Source organism: Leptodactylus fuscus, chromosome 2, assembly GCF_031893055.1.
Source record: "Leptodactylus fuscus isolate aLepFus1 chromosome 2, aLepFus1.hap2, whole genome shotgun sequence".
Lineage (NCBI taxonomy): Eukaryota > Metazoa > Chordata > Amphibia > Anura > Leptodactylidae > Leptodactylus > Leptodactylus fuscus.
The window spans coordinates 45538090-45560097 of NC_134266.1; the positions used below are offsets into that span (position 1 = coordinate 45538090).

Here is a 22008-nt window from a genome sequence, read left to right on the forward strand (position 1 = left end):
TTCTACTTGAGCAGTTTCCTTAGAGTCCCAATAACAATTGCAGCATCTTTTTCTGCTATTGTGACATTGAAGGCTCCAGAATTACCGGGGAGCGCTCTCTAGTCTTATTTAGGCTCATTTGGAGATCGCCAATCTTCATATTACACCAATTCATTTGTCCTTGTAGGTAATGGCTTATTGACAGCATTTCTTCATTCTTATCTAATAATCATTGTGCCCCCTCCCCCACTGTATTCTACGTAATTGTTCTACGCGAGGCCATGTTGTACTAAATACCTATCATGTTATAAAGCTGTATGATAAATGGAAGTGAATAGCGGTAACCTTCACCACTTTTATGTCTAGCATCTCTTACATTTCCTTCTTTTTCTTTGCAGGTGGGAGGATGAAGAGCGGCATACAAATCCAGGCTAAATGGCTAAATCCGTTTTATCAGAATATTGTGACAGTATTATTGGTGCAGGGGATTCTGCCAATGCTTTGGGAAATACATTATCTCCAAGTTATATTTGATTTTTTTTTTTTTTTAACATTACTAAAACTCATAGCAATTTATGCAGCATAACTGGCTTTAAACTCATACCCTATAGATACAGGAGTCCGCCATGTCAGAAGAGAGTATTGCTCATGGTTTATGAGCCGCGAGTCTGCCATTGGTAAAAGGGCTGCCACATTAGGCAATGTCATAACCCCCCCCCCCATGAATCAAAGTCCCATACACTAGACAGATTTGTACAGTGCAAAGCAGTAGACACTTTTGTGCTATGGCAATGCATCTGGGGGGACCGGTGTAAAACTGAAAACAATCAGTGTACAGAAGGGTTCCATAGACTTCTATGGGTGCTGTAATGGGGACTTAATACATTACTGAATCTTTAACGTGGCCATTAGATAAAAGGGATTGTCCGAGACTGTGATATTGAGCTCCGCTTCCTTTTCTTAGACCAGTGACCTATGTGTCATTGCTTTAAAGACAATGTCCTTGTTGCTTCAAAGATCTCACAAAAACGGCAACGTCTTAACAACAGAGGCAGCGATTCACAAGGGAAAAGCACCCTTTGATTCAGGTGACACTAACCTACCTATCTACAGGCCAGGTTCTGATGACACACTCCCTTTAAGTGTAAGGGCACATATTCATAGGGCACAACCCTTGCCTAACCTGCTGTGACTCCTTCAGGCAACCTTCAGTAGTAGGACATCCCCCCCCCCTCCCCAAAAATCTCAAGGTTAAAGAGGTACAGATTTCTATGAAAATGACACATATGCTATAAAGCACAACTTTATCTAAGGGCTTTTCCCGATTGGGAACACTACTGACACTGTCTTACATTTATAAGTGGCTCCTATGACAGGGTTGCTGCTTACAATGGCAGATGTAGCATCTAGGTATTGAAGGCCTCCATAGCCAGTGAGCTATCAGGTACAGAGACTGGTGAGAGTACATTATCATATAAAATATATATATGTCCCCAAATCATAAAATATATATATGTACAAGTGCCAGAGTCATACAATATACAGTCACAGCCGTAAATATTGGCCCCCACTGAAATTTTTCCAGAAAATGAAGTATTTTTTTTCAGAAAATTATTGCAATTATACGTTTTGTTATACATATGTTTATATTTTGGGACAACACAAAAAAGACAAAAATATCATTTCACCCAAACTCCAAAAATGGGCCGGACAAAATTACTGGCACCCTCAGCTTAATATTTGGTTGCACACTCAACTGAAACCAATCGCTTCCTATAACTATCAACAAGCTTCTTACACCTCTCAACTGGAATTTTGGACCCCTCTTCTTTTGCAAACTGCTCCATGTCTCATATTTGGAGGCTGCCTTATCTTCTCCCAACAGCAATTTTAAGATCTCTCCATGGGTGTTCAATAGGATTTAGACCCAGACGCATTGTTGGCCACTTCAGAACTCTCCAGCACTTTGTTTTCATCCACTTCTGGGTGATTTTTTAAGTATATTTGGGGTCAATGTGCTGCTGGAAGACCCAAGACTTGGGACGCAAAGCCAGCTCTCTGACACTGGGCCTATGAGACCCAGAATCCTTGGGTAATCTTCAGATTTCATGATGGCTTGCACACAGTCAAGGCACCCAGTGCCAGAGGCAGCAAAACAACCAAAACATCTTTGAACCTCCACCATATGTGACTCTTGGTTCTGTGTTTCTTCCTTTGTAGCCCTCATTTAGTTTTAGTAAACAATAGAATGATGTGTCTTACCAAAAAGCTCTGTCTTGGTCTCCTCTGTCCACAAGACGTTTTTCCAGAAGGATTTTGGCTTACTCATGTACATTTTGGCAAACTGCAGTCTAGCTTTTTATGTCTTTGAGATAGTGGGGCTTTCTGGGTCTCCTGTCGACTCATAGTTGGTGCTGACACAGATGCCCCCTGAGCCTGCAGCACAGCTTAAATTTCTTTGTAGATTGAGACTGCTTATCCAGCATCTGGACTATCCTGCGTTGCAACCATCAATTTTTCTCTTCCATCCATGTCCAGGGAGAATAGCTACAATGCCATGGGTTGTAAACTTCTTGTTTATGTTGTGCACTGTGGATGGAATATCAAGATCTCTGGAGATGGACTTGTAAGCTTCAGATTGTTGATATTTTTCTACAATTTTGGTTCTCGGACAGTTCTCTTCTCCTCTTTCTGTTCACCATGCTTAGTGTGGCACACACAAACTCATAGGGGGCGTTCACACTACCGACATGTAGGGTTTTTCTGTCCGCTTGAAAAGTCAGACATCTTTACTTGCGGACAGGGAAGGACGGGCACGGAGTGCAAAAGAACGCACCTGATGCTCATTTAAATAAATGACAGGTGTCACGGACACAGCTAGTGTCCGCTCCTAATGTCCGTGCAAGATTTTAAGCAGACACTACCTGTCGGACACCGACGGTAGTGTGAACGCCCCCATAACGCAAAGATTGAGTCAACTTCTCTCCTTTTTATCTGGTTTCATGTGTGATTTAATATTGCCCACACCTGTTACTTGCCACAGGCAAGTTTAAACAAGCATCACATGCTTGAAACAAAGTTCTTTACCCGCAATTTTGAAAAGGTGCCAACAATTTTGTCCAGCCCATTTTTGCAGTTTTGCGTCAAATTATGTCCAATTTGCCTATATTTCTGTTTTTTTGTTTGTTCCAATACACACAAACGAGATAAACGTGTATAACAAAACATGAAATTGCAATAATTTTCTGGGAGAAATATTTCATTTTCTGGAAAAGTTTTAGGGGGGCCAACACTTATGGCCATGACTGTATATACAAATGCCAGTGGCCTTGGGATGATTTTCTACCTCTTAAGTCGTCTTGGACTACTTACTACTTCATTGTCTGTTACACTGAGATTAATCATATTGTATCTTTATTCTGCTTATGTATCAAATAAAACATGTTTTAAATCCTTCTCTTGCCTCTGTGTGGGTTTTTTTTTTTTTTTTTGTGTTTTTTTTTTTTTTTAATTTATTTATTGTGGCCACAAACCACATGAAGCTATGCAGAGACTCATCTTTTTATGGATATGTGGATCGACCTGCAAGTGCTTTGAGAGCAGGGCCATATATGCCTATAGGATATTGCAAATTCTCCATTCTCCTCTGGAATCAGTGGCCAATGTCTCCTCTTCAGCCACAATTGATATTTTCTGCCCCTACCTGCATCACTTTTCACCCCTCGTGCACTTAGCTGCTGATTTTCATATGTGGCCATGAAGATATGTTCCTCCTCCTATTAAAGGCCCTTATACTGTATCATTATTGATTTGGAAAGCATTTTGGACCTAATAGACTCTCTCTTATTATTTATTAGGATAGGCTATCAATATGTGATCAGGGTGGCCGACACCCAAAGTGAATGGGACCTGCAGTAATATTGCATGGCCACCGTGCAATATACAGAGCCCTCAGTATAGTAGTGGACTCGACTGCAGGACTAATGTCAATCTAAGATATTGATACTGAACAAAACCGCCCACTTGACAGTTCGCTAATATTGGGCACTGAGACTAATGGAACGAATTGTGGCCAAACAGGGGAAGGTGAAGTTAAAACCAGTATAGTCCAGCTACAGCTGCAAAGGTATACACCCAATTGTAGTTGTATGAGGAAGTCACATGTGGGGTTTTTAAGGGGTATTCTTGGGTTTTTATATTGATGGCTTAATATCGGAAAGGGAATTGGCAGCACCCCCAGCAGTCAACTTTTTGAAGACGCTGCAGTGCTTAGACAAGTTGTGGACCATGTTTTAGCATCTGATGTAAATGTGATCCAGCTTCTATACCAGGCACAGCACAGTGCCAGGTATACAGCAAAGCCGCTACAGCCCCCCCCCCCCCAGCAGCTGATATGTTGGGGTGCTGGGTGTTGAGATTGATGAACATATCCTAGTGATAGGGCATCAATATGGAGATCTTGGAATACCCCTTTAAATTTGCCTGTCACAAAATTGCTTCTAATGGACTCTTTTGAACTTGGTATTCAGCTTTTCTTTACAGAAGTTTTTTATAAATCTCCGCTATTGAATTTGATTGGTATAAAAGTGCTGGTAGTTTTATCAATATTGATACCTGGATTCAGTCTATGGATTTTAGGAATTAAAATATTACATAGTCACCCATAGGGCAGGGCTGAACTTGCCAATCGGTGGGGGTCCGACCACTCAGACCCCCACTGATCAAGGGAACAGGGACGTGATAGTGTGGCAGGGTGTGCAGTGCTCCATGTATTTTATTGCAGTCCGCTGTTATCGCTGGCACTCGCTTTGAAATGAATGGAGCAATGTCTGTATTTCTGACCACCACGCAACATTCACTACAGGGGACAGATCTCCCCATTCTTCTAATCATAGCACTGTTAGCAGTTTTATAACACCCTGTAGTCTGTACTATATTCATGAGAATGCTACAGGATACATCAATTTTCTGCAATTTCAGCTAGACAAAGCCTCTAGGCCAGCTCGGCTTTGTTTTATGTCATGACTTGTATCTTCTAGAGCAGACGGAGATTTTGCCAACCCTAAATCGCTGAGCTTTTCTATCCCAAGCCATTTCTGTATGTGTCTATAATGGATGGAGCCTTCAGAATGGCAGAGCGACATAAGACACGAGATTTTATTCCTTCATTCTTTTCTATTTCAGTTACACAGCACAGAAGATCATTTCAGACACGAAGACGGGGAAAAGACTGAAGCCAAACCAAGAAACAACAGGAGGACGTCAACCGTTTTTAAAGGACCTTTACTACATATTAGGTATGTTAGAAGATCACAGCTCGCTTCCAACGTTCACTCTTATAATGTTTGTGGCTGTGAAGATAGTGAAACGCGTCTCTTAAAGTGCTGACATCAAGCATGTTCCGTCTTCAGAAGTTTTTCTCGCGACGGCTGACATTTTGCTGATTTTTCTCATTTGCGCACCAAAGTCACAATTCTCTGTTGATGTTTTCATCTGTTTCCATCTAAAGGAAATCTCCCAAAAGGGCTGAGACCGTTTCATTTTCTGTCCTTGCAAATGAATCTTCGGAAAGTTCTGTAATAAACTATTATGCAACATCTGTCTTTTCTCATTAGAAAAAGTTTTTCTTTTTTGTTGTTTGCGTGGTATTTATATCTTATTTCTTGTTAGTCCTGCAGAAGAATTACATTTCGGATCTAAGGAAAGCGGAGAAAGGAAATGTGTCGTCGTCCTCAATAACGTCACCAAGAATACAGTGGCATTTAAGGTAATTTTTTACATTATACCAGATAGCTATGTAATTTAAAGGGGTTGTCCAAGTGATTTTTTTTTATAATTATTGTTATTATTTAATAGGGCTGCTGAAGGGACCAGTATCTAATGAAGCAAAAATGTTAATGAACTAGATGCTGACTGCCCATTGTCTGCATATGTTCGGGTGGTCAGCATCTATCTCTTCAAGGACATACATGTACGTCCTTACAGAATTAAGCAACTGCAGGCGTAAGGGGCCAGCTGTTAAAGGGGTTGTCCCATTATGGACACTTATTCCCTATCCACCGCACAGGGGAAAAGTGTCTGATCACTTGAGGGCTCGATCACCAGGTCCCCCAGCGATCAGGAGGATGGGGGACTGAAATGGGGACTAAAGCCTCCTTGGGAATGGAGTGCTAGTGCACGTGCATGACCAGCGCCCCATTCTCAACAATGGGACTTCCGGAACTGTAATTTCATAGAGCGCCGGTCACACACGTACACTGGTGCTTCATTCACAAGTAGGCCTTAGGGGAATTTTCGGCCCCCCGCTCTGATCATTGGAGGACCCAATAATTGGGCCCCTAGCATTCGGATACTTATTCCCTGTGCTTTAACAACTAGATATCCCAGAGAGAAGGCCGAGATGGTAATACACCAATCGCCATGTACATGGCACTCACTATGGAAGCCCCCATGATGCAGCTTTCCTCCCCCTCTGCGGTCATGTGATCTGCAGGAAACTGTAGGAACAGCAGTATCATAGAGGACCCGCTTCATGTTAGGTTGTATTCCTCTTAAGACTGTGGCTAATGTATCAGATACAGGGGAAATCGGCAAAAAAAAAAAGCTAAAATGCCCTCCAAAGGTCTGTTGTAACCTTGTGAGGGTCATAATGTGTATAAAAATACATAAATAGGAAAGCAGACCAAAAAAAATAAAGTGAAATAGAAAAAAATAATTCCATTACCACGCGCCACCAGCCCTGTTGAAACAAAACTGTGAGTCACCTACATAAAAGTTACAGGTGACAGAGAGGAAAAGTATTTTAGAAAAAAAAAAATGCAAAAATAAAAATAAGACCTATGTATATAATTACAGAAATTAGTTTGTTTGATATACCTACAATTAAATCATTGTAACAATTTCACACATAACCTTTAAGCAACATGCGCACAACCATGTTGGGAGTCGCCAGGCAGTGATTGAAAGGCATGGATGACACATGAATGACTCTGCCTTGGTGGCCCCATTCATTGAGGTCAGTGAGTACGGGCCGCAAAACAGACAGGAATAGGATCTGTCTTGAGTTTTGCTCCTGGCTCATGGCCCCATACAAGGGACTATGAAAATACATGGTCGTGTTGTATGGGGCCATAGATGTTAGTGGGTCAGTGCCATGAAAAACATGGATAGCACACTGACTGTGCACATGGTCGTATACATGAGACCTTAAAGGGGTGATTCAGTTTCAGACCAGTATTGAGAGACAAATGTTATTGTTTGTATAATGAAAAGTAATACAATTTTCCAATATACTTTCTGTATCAAGTACACTTCTATCAATTGTTCTTCTTACTTCCAGTTGATAAAAATCACACCATGTTCATGTGATGTACAGTCCATGGTCATGTGATGTACAGTCCATGGTCATGTGATGAATACACAGGTGCACAGCTCGTTACCAGGCAGATGTCTGATTATTATGCTGTGACTGTAACGAACTGTGCACCTGTGTCCATCATACGACCATGGACTGTATATCACATGACCATGGACTGTATATCACATGACCGTGGACTGATTTTTATCCACTGGTAAATCTGAATGAATGACAGCAAGCAGAGATCTAGAAAACCGTAAGGATGTGATACAGAGAGCATATGCAAAAATTGTAACTTTTTATTATACAATAATAGCATTTATTTACTGAAACTGAAAGACCCTTTAAGCTGGAACAGTGCTTTTATTTCTATATTTTACTTTTAGGTGAGGACTACGGCTCCTGATAAGTTTCGGGTAAAACCAAGCAACAGCAGTTGTGAGCCCGGCTCCACAGTCGACATTGTTGTCTCTCTTCATGCAGGTAATACATTGTAACAAGCAGCTTGTTATTAGAAGACAAATTGGGGTTAGGGGTGCATTTAGAGGCTTTTATTCTGGACGAAATGTTCAGTAAAAACTTGTTACAAGAGCAGTATACATCAGGACATTTCCATCTCCCAACTTTACATAAGGATTTAAGGAATTTTCAGTAAAAGCTATTTCCCGTCTCATAAGTGTGATAATATAAGGAAAGCTCAGGACCTTGTCATGACAGACGGCGCCTGTGATTGATTGCTCTACACTTACACATAACCCAGAAAATCTGCTGCACATCCACAATGTGTAATAGAAAATGTATTCACCTCTTAATCTTTCATGTTAACTTCTTTCTCAATTGCTTTTCTTCCTTTTTTTTTGGTATTTATTTCTTATCTGTTACAAAGCATCCACAGCTTCACTTCAGGACCGCTTTTTAGTAATGGCTGCTGAGATGGAGCAATCGTCAGGGACCGGAGCTCAAGAGCTGGCACAGTTCTGGAAGGAAGTGCCCAGGAGTAAAGTTATGGAGCACAGGTAGGACACCTTGATGTCTGTAATGGCCTGTACGGGGTGGTTTATTGGTGTCTGTGACCGAGTGTTTGGTGTAAGTTTCAGATTTTAACACACGGGTGACATATGTCCAGCAGATAGACCCAGCACTGGTACAGTTAATATAACAGTTGTCACTAGGGAGAGATTATTGCATATTTTACAGCTTCTATTAAAGGGGTATTTCTGTCTCCTCTATCCCCAGGATATGCCATAAATGTCAAGTACATGTGGTTTACAACTCTGAGAAGTGCCCCTATCTTAAGAATCTCCCGCACCTCCAGACCCAGATTCTTGAGACTCGTTCTGGTCCCAGAGGTTGAACATCCATCTATCCAACATTTATGGCATATCACATAAATGTTTGTAACGGGAAAATCCCTTTAAGTTCAATAGTAGCTATATACATACAAATACAATGAGCGTACCCTAGTGGTGGCTGCAGGCTATCAGAATTTTATCAATTACTGTGTAAAGGTAAGCATGACAGTTTTATCTCTAAGGGACATTAATTCTGAATTCTAAATATATTTTCCGGGCTAAAATTATTGATGACCTATTCTAATGATAGTTTATTAATATTAGATTTGTGCGGGTCTGACAACCTGAACCCCCATCAATTAGCTGTTATTGGCAAATGACACATAGATAATGGAGCTGGAAGCAGGCAGTATAAAGAGCTTACCTGCAGTGACCTGGTCTGGCCACTACACAGAAGGCAGCGCTGTTTGCTTCCTGCTCTGTTCTCTGTGTTAGTTGCTAAGAGCAGCTAATCGATGGGGTTGCTGGGTGTCAGAGCTGATATTAATGGCCTGTACTTCGGATAGATCATCAATATTTTTAGCCCGGAAACCCCTTTAATAATTGTCATCTCCAGTTCAAGCTTGGCTCATGTGTACAGTATGTGCCCATTTTATTATTTAGAGGAATGGTGAAAACCAAGCCAGTTCCGCAGGGTGTGAACTCTAGATTCATCTCTGTTAGGGTGCATTCACACTACGTATACTGAAGCTTATTCTGAACGTAAAACACGTTCAGAATAAGCGGCGTATAAAGCAGCTCCATTCATTTCTATGGGAGCCGGCATACAAGCGCTCCCCATAGAAATGAATGGGCTGCTTCTTTCACTGCGAACAGTCCCATTGAAGTGAATGGGAAGTGCCGGCGTGTACGGCTCGGCATGAACAGAGCTTGCCGTATACGCCGGCACTTCCCATTCACTTCAATGGGACTGCTCGCAGTGAAAGAAGCAGCCCATTCATTTCTATGGGGAGCGCTCGCATGCCGGCTCCCATAGAGATGAATGGGAAGTGTTCGGCAGCCCTTCTGTAACGCCGGCGTGTACGGCTGTGATACACGCTGGCGTTATGTAGTGTGAATGCACCCTTAGGCTGCGCAAAAACTAGGAAACTATCAAAATGAGAGACAAACTTTTTAGTATCTACTTTTATGGATCTGGTGCATCCACTTCAGACTATGCTCATACTTGGCCTTTGTAAGTTGTAGATATCGGCCCTAAATTACATGACTGGCTGCCACCATTAAGACTGTTACACATGGATGGAGCATCTACACCAAAAGAGATTTATCAGAAGTGCACAAAAAAGTGGAACATTTCCTAAGGAAACCAGTCAAGTTTTTTTCAGCTATCTTTTTGAAAAATAAAGAACCAGTCTGGTTGCTTTTGGCAAACTCCCCACTTTTCTTCTCCACCAGTTTTCATCAAGTTTTTTTTTTTTTTTTTTTTTTTTTTTTTTTTTTCATTGTTTCCTAAATGCAAAATTAAGCAACCCCCGAAGTAGTCCTCATTAAAACTGTCTTACCATTTTGTTGCGGCAGAGTCTGTGTAACTCCTTCACATAGCTGGTTGTCATTTTAATTCTGACATAGAGCCAGGGACAGTGTGCTCTATAGGCTCATGCTGCTCTTATCTTCCCTTGTTTCAGATTTAGAGATATCAGCAGGTGGAGATTGTAGAGGGAAGATCAGAGGGTGAAAAGTTATCAGGGAAGAAAGATCACACAGTCTGTAGAGCACCAACAACAAACTCAGCAATAGGTAATTCACATACTCCTCAGCATCAGTGTCTGCCAGTCAGGGAAGAAGAGATATTTATGGGCTGCAGCAGGAGAATCTGTCCAGGAAAGTAGCTATGCAGATGCATGAAAGTTATTGAAGTCGGCAGCATCCTGGACACACACAGCTCACATCCAGCATGTATTACTGGGACAGACACGTCCACAGAGGAGAAGTCTGAAACCAGGAGCAAGGTGTAAACTGCATATTAGGGGACTGAAAATGAGTGAAGATTACAGTGCGAGTCTTAGTAAAATCTGAAACTGTGGAGTGAATCTTTACTAGTGGTATACAGCGCCATTCATAGTTCATCACCAGGTCAACACACAGGGAGTAGTTGTCCGTAGTCCTGGCCTGAAAGCTTATTATTTTGTCAACACGGTTGTTGTCTTGTCAGAAATGCAATCTGCAAAAAGCAGGAAATATAATGGCAGACTAAAATAGAGCAAATGCTATAACCTGTGATTACTTTGGCATTTATACCTTCTGAGTATTGTAGGTTCATAAGACTTCATCGGCGGTAAGCGCGGAGACTTCAGAAGTTTAATGAACCACCGACTTTGCAGCCGAATAGTCGCTAATTAAGTTCTTGCTCAGAATGACTTCCTATTTTCTTGTAATGAATAGAGAGCCATCATGAGTAGATGTTTATTACGTGGCGTCCGGTGTTTTCTGGTAATTAATATTTGCGGTGAAGTTCAGAGTCTACTTGAAGTATTCTGGGTTGTGTTGTTCAGAAATTAATGAAGCTGCACTTGAGAGTTAATAGTATCTTTACACCTTGAATTTCATATGCATGTCATTAAAGGTGAAGATTATGGCACACAGAACAGTTACCGTCTGACTACTGTCCCTTTAAGAAGTGATGATGGGTATTTTCCATATATGTGCCTTATTTCACCCCCAATCTGACAGTTGTATGGATAATAAAGGGGTTATGCCATGAAAAATATGTATCCTCTATCCATATGATGGAGGGTAAATTGATAAACAATTGGGGTATGACCAGTGAGAAATGTAAGGCAACATGTATAACCCTTATTGTGACTGCGCCTGACCTGAAGGGAGTCGAACCCATGGAAGTACAGCACTTGCTATTTCTGTGAATTCCATTGAAATGAATGGGAGTGGGGCTTGTCTGTGCCCACCAAAGGGGTTCATCTGCCTCTAGTGTGGCTGGTGTCACCACGAGTAAACCCCACTGTTCTCACAATCGGTGGAGGTGAATGCCAATATTTGTGGCCTACTGCAGACAGGACAAAGCAGGGAGGCTTCTGTTCCAGCCAGTTGTCTTACAGCTAAACATAGGGAAGAGAGGATAGGGATATTCCTGGACACAGCCATGCCCAGACAGATGCAGGAAAGCTTCTCTAAATCACAAAAAAAGGGAAACAGAATTGTTTCTTATGAAAGTAGATATGTAAATGCTGTGAATCTAATAAATTATACAATATGGAAGTCCCTGAAGTTACAATGGTAATTGGTTCCAGGACAACTATGGTTAGTTGAGACCATAACTCCATGGAAAACTTGTAATTGGTTCCAAAGAAGCCAAAATGTCAATAAAATGGAAGAATCAGAATAATGAAAAATCATCAGGTAAATAATTTGGATAGAGGAAATCCTTACAGAGTTCTATGGTCAGACCTGAAAAGTATATACAGTGCACCTAAAAAAAAAAAACAAAAAAAAAAACCTATGGAGTCGCTGTCACCTGGTACCTAAAGGGGAGGCTCATCCTGGCACAGGTAAAGGAGGCACAAAACGTAGTACTGCACTATACTGTAGGGAGGCGCTACTAGTTAGCCTGGCAGTGCATATAACTTTTTCCCAACTCTGACCATGACTCCAACTCCTCAGCCCTGGTTTGAAGTGGCCAAAACGCTCTAGCGACTGCTGCTTTCACTTCATAGGCCAGATATATTTGCAACTCAGTCCTGTTCTTTCCCATACTGCATGAGACCTGTGGCCTGCTTAAAGAGGACCTTTCACCTCCTGGGGCACAGGCTGTTTTATACACGGCTAAAAAGCCGACTGAATTCAGCTTTCCTGTTCTGTGCCCCCAGTGCTGTTACCAAAGCTCTTCATGGCCAGAAGGGCGTTTCTGACGCCCTTCCTCACAGTAGCGTCTATAGCGCTTTACTGTGAGAGCCGTGAGGAACGCCTCCCTCCCCTCCTGATAGTATTTGTCCATAGACGAGTACTGGGGGGGCGTTCCTCACTGCTCAGCATCATTGCTAGGCGGTAAGCAATGCCCCCTCACAGTACAACGCTATAGACCAGGGGTCCTCAAACTGCGGCCAACGGGCCACATGCGGCCTGCCAAGCACTTCTGTCTGGCCCCGCCGACAACGCCGGCAGGCGTGCGTTTATAATGAAGCTCCTGGGGAGCTCGGGCCAGGCCATGGAGCGCACTTCACTTTACCTATTGGAGGGCACCGCTCCTGATGTCTGTGCGACCTGCTCTGCCTCCGGCCTTCTGTTTAAAAAGTTTGAGGACCCCTGCTATAGACGCTGCTGTGAGGAGAGGCATTGCTGACTGACTATCAGAAACGCCCTTCTGACACTGATGAGCTACCATACTGCCACCAATAGCTCTTCACCAGGGACACAGAACGGAAAAGCTGAATTCAGCGCATTGTCGTCTTTCTAGCGGTGTATTATACCACGTGTGCCCCAGGAGGTGAAAGGTCCTCTTTAACCCCTTCCCGACATGCGCCGTAATAGTACGGCGCGTGTCGGGTCTGTAACTATGGCGACCGCCCGGGAGCCGGGCGGCCGTCATAGCCGCCGGGTGTCTACTGCTTTAAGCAGTAGACAACCAGCTCTAGTAGACCGATCGGAGGCATTAACCCCTCCGGCGCTGCTGTCAAAGGCGCCGGAGGCGCCATTTTCCCGGCGGCGCATGGGCGCCGCCATTTTGGCAAGGATCGCCGGCTCCTGGAGCATGCTCCAGGGCCGACGTCATGTTGCAGTGACAGCCGGGAGCCTTGTTAAAGGCTCCCAGCCGGTCTGCAAATTCTCTCTTTTGCAGGCTGGTGTATACAGCCTGCAAAAGAGATGTTGCTTTTTTGCAATGCATTGCAATGCATTAGCATTGTAATGCATTGCATTAGTGATCAGACCCCCTGGGGTTCAACACCCCTAGGGGGTCTAATAAATGCAAAAAAAAAAAGTAAAAAAAAATATAAAAAAATATAAAAAGTATTAAAAGTTCAAATCACCCCCCTTTCCCTAGAACAAATATAAAAGTAGTTAAAAACTGTGAAACATATACATGCTAGGTATCCCCGCGTCCGAAATCGCCCGCACTACAATTCTATAAAAATATTTTTCCTGTTCGGTAAACGCCGTAGCAGGAAAAATAGTCAAAAGTGCCAAACCGCCGTTTTTTCACTGTTTTAATTCTGATAAAAATTAGAATAAAAAGTGATCAAAGCAATAACATTTCCCGAAAATGGTAGAACTAAAAAGTACACCCGGCCCCGCAAAAAAAGACGCCCTATGCATCCCCGTACACCTATGTATAAAAAAGTTACGGCCGTCGGAATATGGCGACTTTTAGAAAAAAAAATTTTTAACACCGTTTTGGAATTTTTTTTAGGGGTCAAAATGTAAATAAAACCATATAAATTCGGTATCCCTGGAACTGTACCAAAACACAGAATATAGGGGACATGTCATTTTGGCTGCACAGTAAACGCCGTAAAACCAAAGCCCGTAAGAAAGTCGCAGAAATGCATTTTTTCTTCAAATCCACCCCATTCTGAATTTTTTTCCTGCTTCCCAGTACATTATATAGAATAATTAATGGTGGCATCATGAAGAAAAAATTGTCCCACAAAAATTAAGACCTCATATGACTCTGGGAGCGGAGAAATAAAAAAGTTATGGGGTTTAGAAGGAGGGGAGTCAAAAACGAAAATCAAAAAATGCCATCGGCGGGAAGGGGTTAATATTGAGGAATGTAAGTTTCCTTTAATTGGGCTCACCTGTTACACTAATTATTACCGGTGTTTGAGATTGATTTTAGTGCTTCAATGAGCCCTGGGACACAAGACCAGACATGAGTTTAATTGAAAACTAAAAAAATTACATCTTTATGATACTTAAATGCGATTTGAATAATAATTTGGAAGGCGGTGTATTTAGTTTACAATGTGTCTCTATTTAGTTCTTTAAATGCACACGGGTGCACTGTTCATTTTAATTGGATCATTATCATCTCACAGGGTTTTTAGGTGGTTGTATGGAAATTCATCTGTTATACAACTCTCTATATACTTATACACAGTGTGAAGGGTTTAGGGCCCACCAGAGGAACTTGTTCTGTGGACCCTCCCAACAGATTCCCGTTAATAGCCTTCACCATGGTGAATTTAATGAAATCTTGCATATATGCTGAATATTTTCCCACTATCGTGATCCCGCTATAGTAATGTACTTGCCCCAAGAGCTCCATGGCCGTTTTATGCACAGTACTGTATGGAGAATGACACGGCCATGGAGCACCCCACTCATGCACAGGGTTGTAGTGAGGGAGCTATGATGCAGGTATAGGATGCAGGGCTGCCATCAGAAATTTTGAGACCTTCCCCACAGTATATCCATAGTATAATGCTCCATGGCAGCTCACACAGTATAAAATGCTCCCCTGAGCACCCCCGGTATAATGCTTCCCAGAGCTCCCGCTCCCTACATTGCAACCTCCAATTATAATGCTCCACAGTGACCCCACACAGTATAATAGGCTCCCCACAGTGACCCCCACACAGTATGATATGCTCCACAGTGGCCCACACTTTATAATATGCTCCCAGTACCCCGCCACCCCCAACATAATACCCCAGTGGCCCCACACAGTATAATAGGCCCCCCATATTTCCCCCCCCCACCAGTATAATGCTCCACAGTGGTCTCACACAGTATGATATGGTCCTCAGAAGGCACCCCCAGTATAATGCACCACAGTGCCTCAACACAGCACACTTTGCTCCCAAGATTTTCGAGCTACTGTAGGCGAACCGCTTCAAATTATTTTCCAGAGGTTTGACCCTCCATTTCATTTCAGTGGTATTATTATGCATCGGGGTCTCTTCAGGCCTTATATGAATCATTGACGAATACAGGAAAATGCAGTGAATTAGTGTCAGAAAACAGGAGAGGATCGGCATTGAGCACAATAGCTCCATCGATTGGGGCTGATCCTCATGCCGATCTGCAACTCTCCAGACTGCATACTTGCAGCACTAGAGGTCTTCTGTCCTGCAGTATATACATGTCAGGTTTTCAATATACAAATCTGCCACGTGTCTACTTACCCTCAGGCCGGTTCTGACACCTGTGTTTGGTCCAAGAAATGGTTTGTGAGACAGCTGCAAAGTGATCTGTGATGTCTTCACTTGCCATGTCTAGAGTTTCCTCCTTCATTCCCTGCCCTCCGGCATATACTCCCTGTGTATAATATATGAATATAATACAGGGAGTAGATGTAATCTCATATAGACTGAGCTCCTATCTAATGTATCTTGTTACCCCAGTAATCTAATAGGGAAAGCACTATATAGGTCGGTGACGTTGTAACATTAATAATATTGGTGTCGTTGTGGTGCACATTGTGCTTATGGGCCTAATGCTTGCAGTTTTACATATAATGAGATGTATCATGTTCGTATGTAATGATGTAATATAACCTATTGGGGTATCATTGATTTTATCAATCCCTTCCCAGCCTGATTGACTTTGGGCATAGAAAAGATCATCTGATGTGCATACATATAGTATGTCATGTCCGTGTGTTTGTGGAGGACATGGACTTGTATGTCCAGGTCAGTGTCCTCTCCAGTACAGACAGGAATATTGCATACAGCATCAGTCCAGTGTAAACACAGACAACACAAGAACCCAATATACGGCCGTGTGAATTAGTCCTTAGAATTACAATAACGACCCAACATTCAGGCTCTGATATAGGTGCCAGCTTAGTGCTAGTAACGCACAAGTACGTCCCAGGCAATACTTGTTTTCATCTTTTGCTTTTTCGTCATCCTGTCTGTTTTTCAGATTAAGATGCCATGTTATTGAAGCCAACAAGCCAGCCACACTAGGAATAAAGGAAGATGCACTGAACAGGCCACTATTGAGCAATGAAGATCTGCATTTTAAGGTGAAGTCTACTGAATGGCATTATGTAATATCAATGCTTTTATTTCTGCAGAGTGATAAATATTATAGGGCCTGCACAATGGTTCCAAAGGGGCTCTGTTACTGGATGTGACCCCCCTTGGTGGAAGCCCCTGGCTCATGTTTTGCATTGGGTCCCAGGCACTTCAAGGTACACCTCTGCATATAATGTATACGGCTGTGCCCATGGAGTGATGTAGGTCCAGACAGTAGTGTCAGCCCAGTAATATTAGCACATGACTTGTCAATACCACTGTGGTAATCGGAAAGTATCAGCCATAAAACTGTACCAGCCATTGATCTCCTAAAATAATCACATAAACGTTCCTGCTAAATATGTATCAGCATATCATCGTCATGGTCTTGGACTACGTGAACTGCATGTGTGTAAACTTGAAAGGGAGTATGGTATGGGAGTATTGGGCATAGTCAAATTTGTCATAATCTGCACTAGTTTTCTGGCCTAAATGATGCCTGATACCAGGTGTGAGATTTTGTAGACTTCAATGTAGGCCTACGGTCTAGGGATTGCAACGACCAGCTTACTATATGTTGGTCTTGATACCTCCCCCCATAGTATTGTTTCAGCACACTTTAAAGAAGCCTTGTCACTTCTCTTGACATGTACATTTTAGTTCTGGAGAATCCGTGTTCTACTGTTATTCCTCTTGTAAATGTGTGAACAAGTTGACAACTGGATGTTACCATTCCCATTGGGTGTCCCTATACCGTCTAGTACTGAACAGTCAGACTGTAGGGACACAACCTATTGTGCGACTGGTAACATCCAGTGTTACAATAGCCCAGCCATATATTTACAAGAGCCCAGCCATATACTTGATTCTCTGCATGTAGTCAACAGTTATTAGTCATTTCCTTGGCAGATTGTTACTAGAAGCCACCATACTTGTCCGCCTGTTCAGGCCCCCAGCAGCCATTGGTTGTAACAAGACTTTAATATTTGTTGTATCGTTGATATGTTCTAATTGGGCAATAATTTTATGGGTTTTCTCTTCTTTTTCTTCCTACAGATAAATCAACTTCTAGAAACAAACCGCAGACTGGAGGAACAGGTTGGGCACTGCGTCTGGTACCAGCACTTGATAGCATTTCTATTGTCTATCTTAGTGGCCATAGTCACAGCCATCCTCTACTCGCTGAAGGACACCAGTAGATAATCCACCTCAGCCCTGGACGATTTGTCTACCAGATGAATATTTCATATCCTGCAGGAGGTATCTTCTGACTCAACCAAAGTTGCCTTTAGTGTTTGGCATATAACAGGACTAAACCACGATATGACTGACACATGGGGATGGAGGGCACTTATCTGTATGCAGATTTTGATAGCTCAGGTTATACTGGTGCTTCTTCATGGCATCTTCCCTATGTATACATCCCGCTGATCAGAAAGTAATGCTGTATAAAACACGAGTGGGTTGAAGCCAAGAATTGACATATGGCACCTTTCGCATGGATGCTTTCTCTTTTTTTGCATTTTCTTTATCCCACACTACTTTATAACACATCCATTTTGTTTATTTGTCACGGTATAGAATTGCTTAAATATCAATTCCCAACAGCATGGTGCTCTTGAGCTGTGTGATCTCTGTACTCAAGGGTGTCACAGCTCTCACATCTGACCTTCTCTGGTCCATCAATGGGCCACTACAAATGGCAGTAGATAACCAAAGATGGTGATAAGCACTAGGGTGTTCCAGCTCTCCCCCAAGGGCAGATGTGGAAGAAAGAAGTATCAGCAGCTACTTATTGCTCACCTTAAAGTGTTTTCAGACTAAATACCCTTTGGATTGGTCATCAGTTAAAGAGATCCTATCATTAAAACTCAATTTTTTTTCTCCCTAACACATCGGAATAGCCTTAAGCAAGGCTATTCTTCTCCTACCTTTTAGATGTCTTCTCTTCGCTGCTGTTCGGTATAAATCCCAGTTTTCGTCGATATGCAAATAAGTTCTCTCACAGCACTGGGGGCTTCCCCAATGCTGCGAGAGAACGCTCCAGCACTGCCTCCATCTTCTTCAGGAACATCCTCTTCACGTGTCTTCTTCCGGCCCAGGCTTCAAACTTCTAGGCCTAGGGCAAAGCCGTGTATGGCCAGTACAGCACCAAGCCAACTTGTTAGGTAATACCTTAGGAGCACCTTACACGTGTCTAAGACTCAGTTCAAGTTTTGTTTAGCCTATTTCTATATATTTGAGGTATTTTCAGTCATTCCAGTTTATTTGGGAATTGTTATTTAAGCAATCACATAAGCACTTGGGCAGGATAGAGCAACTCTTAATAATTCCCCTAGATTCCTCTACCTCTTTCTTTGCTTAAATAACGTGAGCTGACTCCCATGTGATCCACACGCATTAGCTCATAGACATCCGCTTCTATCCCTTTGTCCTGTTCCAGATGACATTGCTGAGCATGCCCCGTAACTGAGGATTGTACTGGATTACATCCTTCATAGAGTATAAAAAGTAAGAATGTCCACAGCTCACAAATATAAGAGAAACAGCCTAACCTCGTGTGCACAAAAAAAAAAAAAACGCCCCCGGTAAGGGCAAAACAGTCCAAAAAATATATAACAATTTTTCAGCACAATGAGGTCTTAAAATTAAACTTAACTTTTAGTTAATGAAAAAAAAACATCAACAGTAAAAATAAACACCAGATACAGAGTCAAAAAAGAGCATGTAAGAAAAACTTACTGCAATAAACCCATACATGCATGTGCGTGTGGCACCGGAGATAGACAAGCCTACACGTTTCGGGACATCTGTCCCTTACTCACGGCATGCTCTTTTTTGATTCTGTATCTGCTGCTTATTTTTACTGTTGATGGGGTTTTTTTTCATTAATTAAAAGTTAAGTTTTATTTTAAGACCCCATTGTGCTGAAAAATTTTTTATATATTTTTTGGACTTCATAGAGTATTCACCTTTGGATTAGTTACAGTGTGTATATATTACTTTATACAGTGAATACTTTGTATTACTTGCTTTGCAATTCTTCTGAGATACAGATCAAGTAATAGGAGCGGTGCTGCAGTTCTCCAAAACCCCCTCTATGCAGTGGACAGGGCTACTGCACTGCTTCTTTTACTTGAATAGGAGCCATACTGCGCACGCTCCCCACCCACTAACAGCTTCTAGCACCCGGAGGCTTCATCACATACCAATGACCTATCCAATGGATACGTCATCAGTACCAAAAACTCAATATAGGGCCAGAAAGCCCCTTTATAACTGGAGGTACGCTTTTTTGGGGGAATTTAACAAACAACTTTTCATAAATGAATAGTACAGGGGGATATAAGAAACTTAATATATTTTATTAAGGAGATCTGTTTTCTTCTCCACTTAAGCTGTTCTCCTGCTCCTTAACTTCAGTCTCACTATTTGTTCACTTTACGTTCTCTGTATTCAAGCAGGGAGGGGTTGAGTAGGATTCTCCAGCTGGCTAATTGATCTATTGTCTCACTCTGTGCACTAATAGCCTCTTATCTACAACTTAGCAGTGTTAAGCAAACGAAGTAATCGCATTGAGTTTATTTTTTATACCCTCGTCATAGACTAATATAGAGAAAGCAACTGCCTGAAGTTTAGAAGAAAACTTGTTTCTTTAATAAGATATATTCCAAACTTTCTTATTTTCCCCTGTATTATTCACTTATGAAAAGTTGTTTATATCTAGAGGTACACTTTAAGTCAGCAAATGCACCTCTGTACTATAAAACGAGCTGTAACTCTAGATGGGTATAAGATATATAAGTAATGCAATGTACATACAAAATGAGTACTTGTATATGTCAGCTATAAGACCGTTCACAGGTGCACATACATTTAGGCTTTAAGGCCAATGGAGCAGGTATAGTGTTGTGAGTGCGACATGATCTTAGTGTGAAATGTGCCTAAGTTTGGTGCATTTTTTCGTTCTCTAGTTTCAGACCCAATCTTTCCAACTTGTTGAAAAAAAGAGGCATTGCTTTGCAGGAGAAGACTGGTGGCCTCACTGGAATGGGGGTTTATATGCACCAAATACAAGCCAAATGGTGGTAAAATAGATGGTATGAATGTTCAGATTTATCATCTAGCATCAATCAATGTGACCAATCTGATGCCTGACTACACTTTCTTTTAGTAAATGTGGACCAGGGCAGAAAAATGGGGCAGATAAACTAAAGAAAATGTTGCCAGAAATCTGATGTAATTTGGATACGTGTAATTCCTTATTTTCTAAAAGTTTTAACGGCGGGCTTGCCAAAGGGATCTGGCTCAATATGCAACACTATGCGCCAAAATATATGCCAAAATTCTAGCACTATTTTTTTTATGCCAAATAATAGTTATCTTTAGAAAAGACAGTCTAAAATGCATCTGATTTTCAACATTCAGACACTTTAGAGAATCTGTCGCAGATTAAGAATGTCTAGTCTAAGCGTGCACTGTCTGAAAGGTAGACCATATTAGTTTATCTGCCCCAATTTGTCTGGAAAAAGTAATAAAAAATAGGCAACTTAAAGGGGCTGTCTTTGGCAAAGAGGCTGAGAAGGAGGAGAAAAAAAAAACTTGTCTGTCCGGCTGCACCAGTGTCTCCCACTACAGCCTGCTGCTACAGGGCCTTGTTTTTCCGGAAGTCCCCACTGCACGTGACCGCTGAGACCAGAAAGGACATAGGACGTCACAGGTGACACATGCGAGTGATGCCCTGGTTGCTTTACTTAAGCTGCTGATTGGTCTCAGTGGTCACGTGTGGCGGGGACTTTCACCAAAACAAGACACCGATGCAGCAGGCCCGAACCGCAGTGGCAGGCAACAGAGCATCGGGGACAGGTGAGCATGCTTTTTTTTTTGTTTGTTTGTTTTAATTCCCTCTTGCCAAAAAAAGGTAGTCATGGACAACCCTGTTAGGCTTTCCGAACCTATTAGATTATACTAACCAAACCCACTTCCCAACTTTCCCCCTTGGCCAGTGTCAGTGAAAACCAGGATTAGGCAGTTTGTTTCCAACATGCCCAATCCTTTTATTCCTAGAGCAGATAAGCTGCAAAACAGGTATGTAGAAGCACCCTACTTCTTTCTTCCCATTTAGAAGAAGCCGAGCATGTACAGGTGATCATTTGGGTGACATGTGAAGTGGATGGCCTTCTATACACTAAGAACTGAAGGATCCCCTACTTGTCACCATCCATAGATGTCACTGCTTGGCTTGCACTAGTACAGTTATGGTAGAAAAGATGGGAAATCTAGTTAAAACAAATCCTCTTACATGTTATTTGGACAAGTCAGGAGGCGACACTCGTGGAGTCTATGAGGTTGGGCCTCATCTGGTCCTCCAAAGAAACCATTCGAGGAGCTCAGTAGAGAATTTTAG

General features: G+C 42.1%; 1 protein-coding gene across 1 annotated transcript in view; it reads left to right on the top strand.

Annotated features, from left to right (window-relative positions):
• The window catches only part of MOSPD2 (motile sperm domain containing 2), a 75643-nt gene extending 56176 nt beyond the window's left edge, over positions 1–19467 (top strand). The window contains exons 10-15 of the mRNA XM_075263674.1: positions 5164–5276; positions 5650–5746; positions 7723–7819; positions 8223–8352; positions 16507–16609; positions 17658–19467. Of these exons, the coding sequence (XP_075119775.1) occupies positions 5164–5276; positions 5650–5746; positions 7723–7819; positions 8223–8352; positions 16507–16609; positions 17658–17804 (687 nt within the window). The 3' untranslated portion in view covers positions 17805–19467. The remainder of the gene's footprint in view (positions 1–5163; positions 5277–5649; positions 5747–7722; positions 7820–8222; positions 8353–16506; positions 16610–17657) is intronic.
• The last annotated feature ends 2541 nt before the right edge of the window (positions 19468–22008 follow it).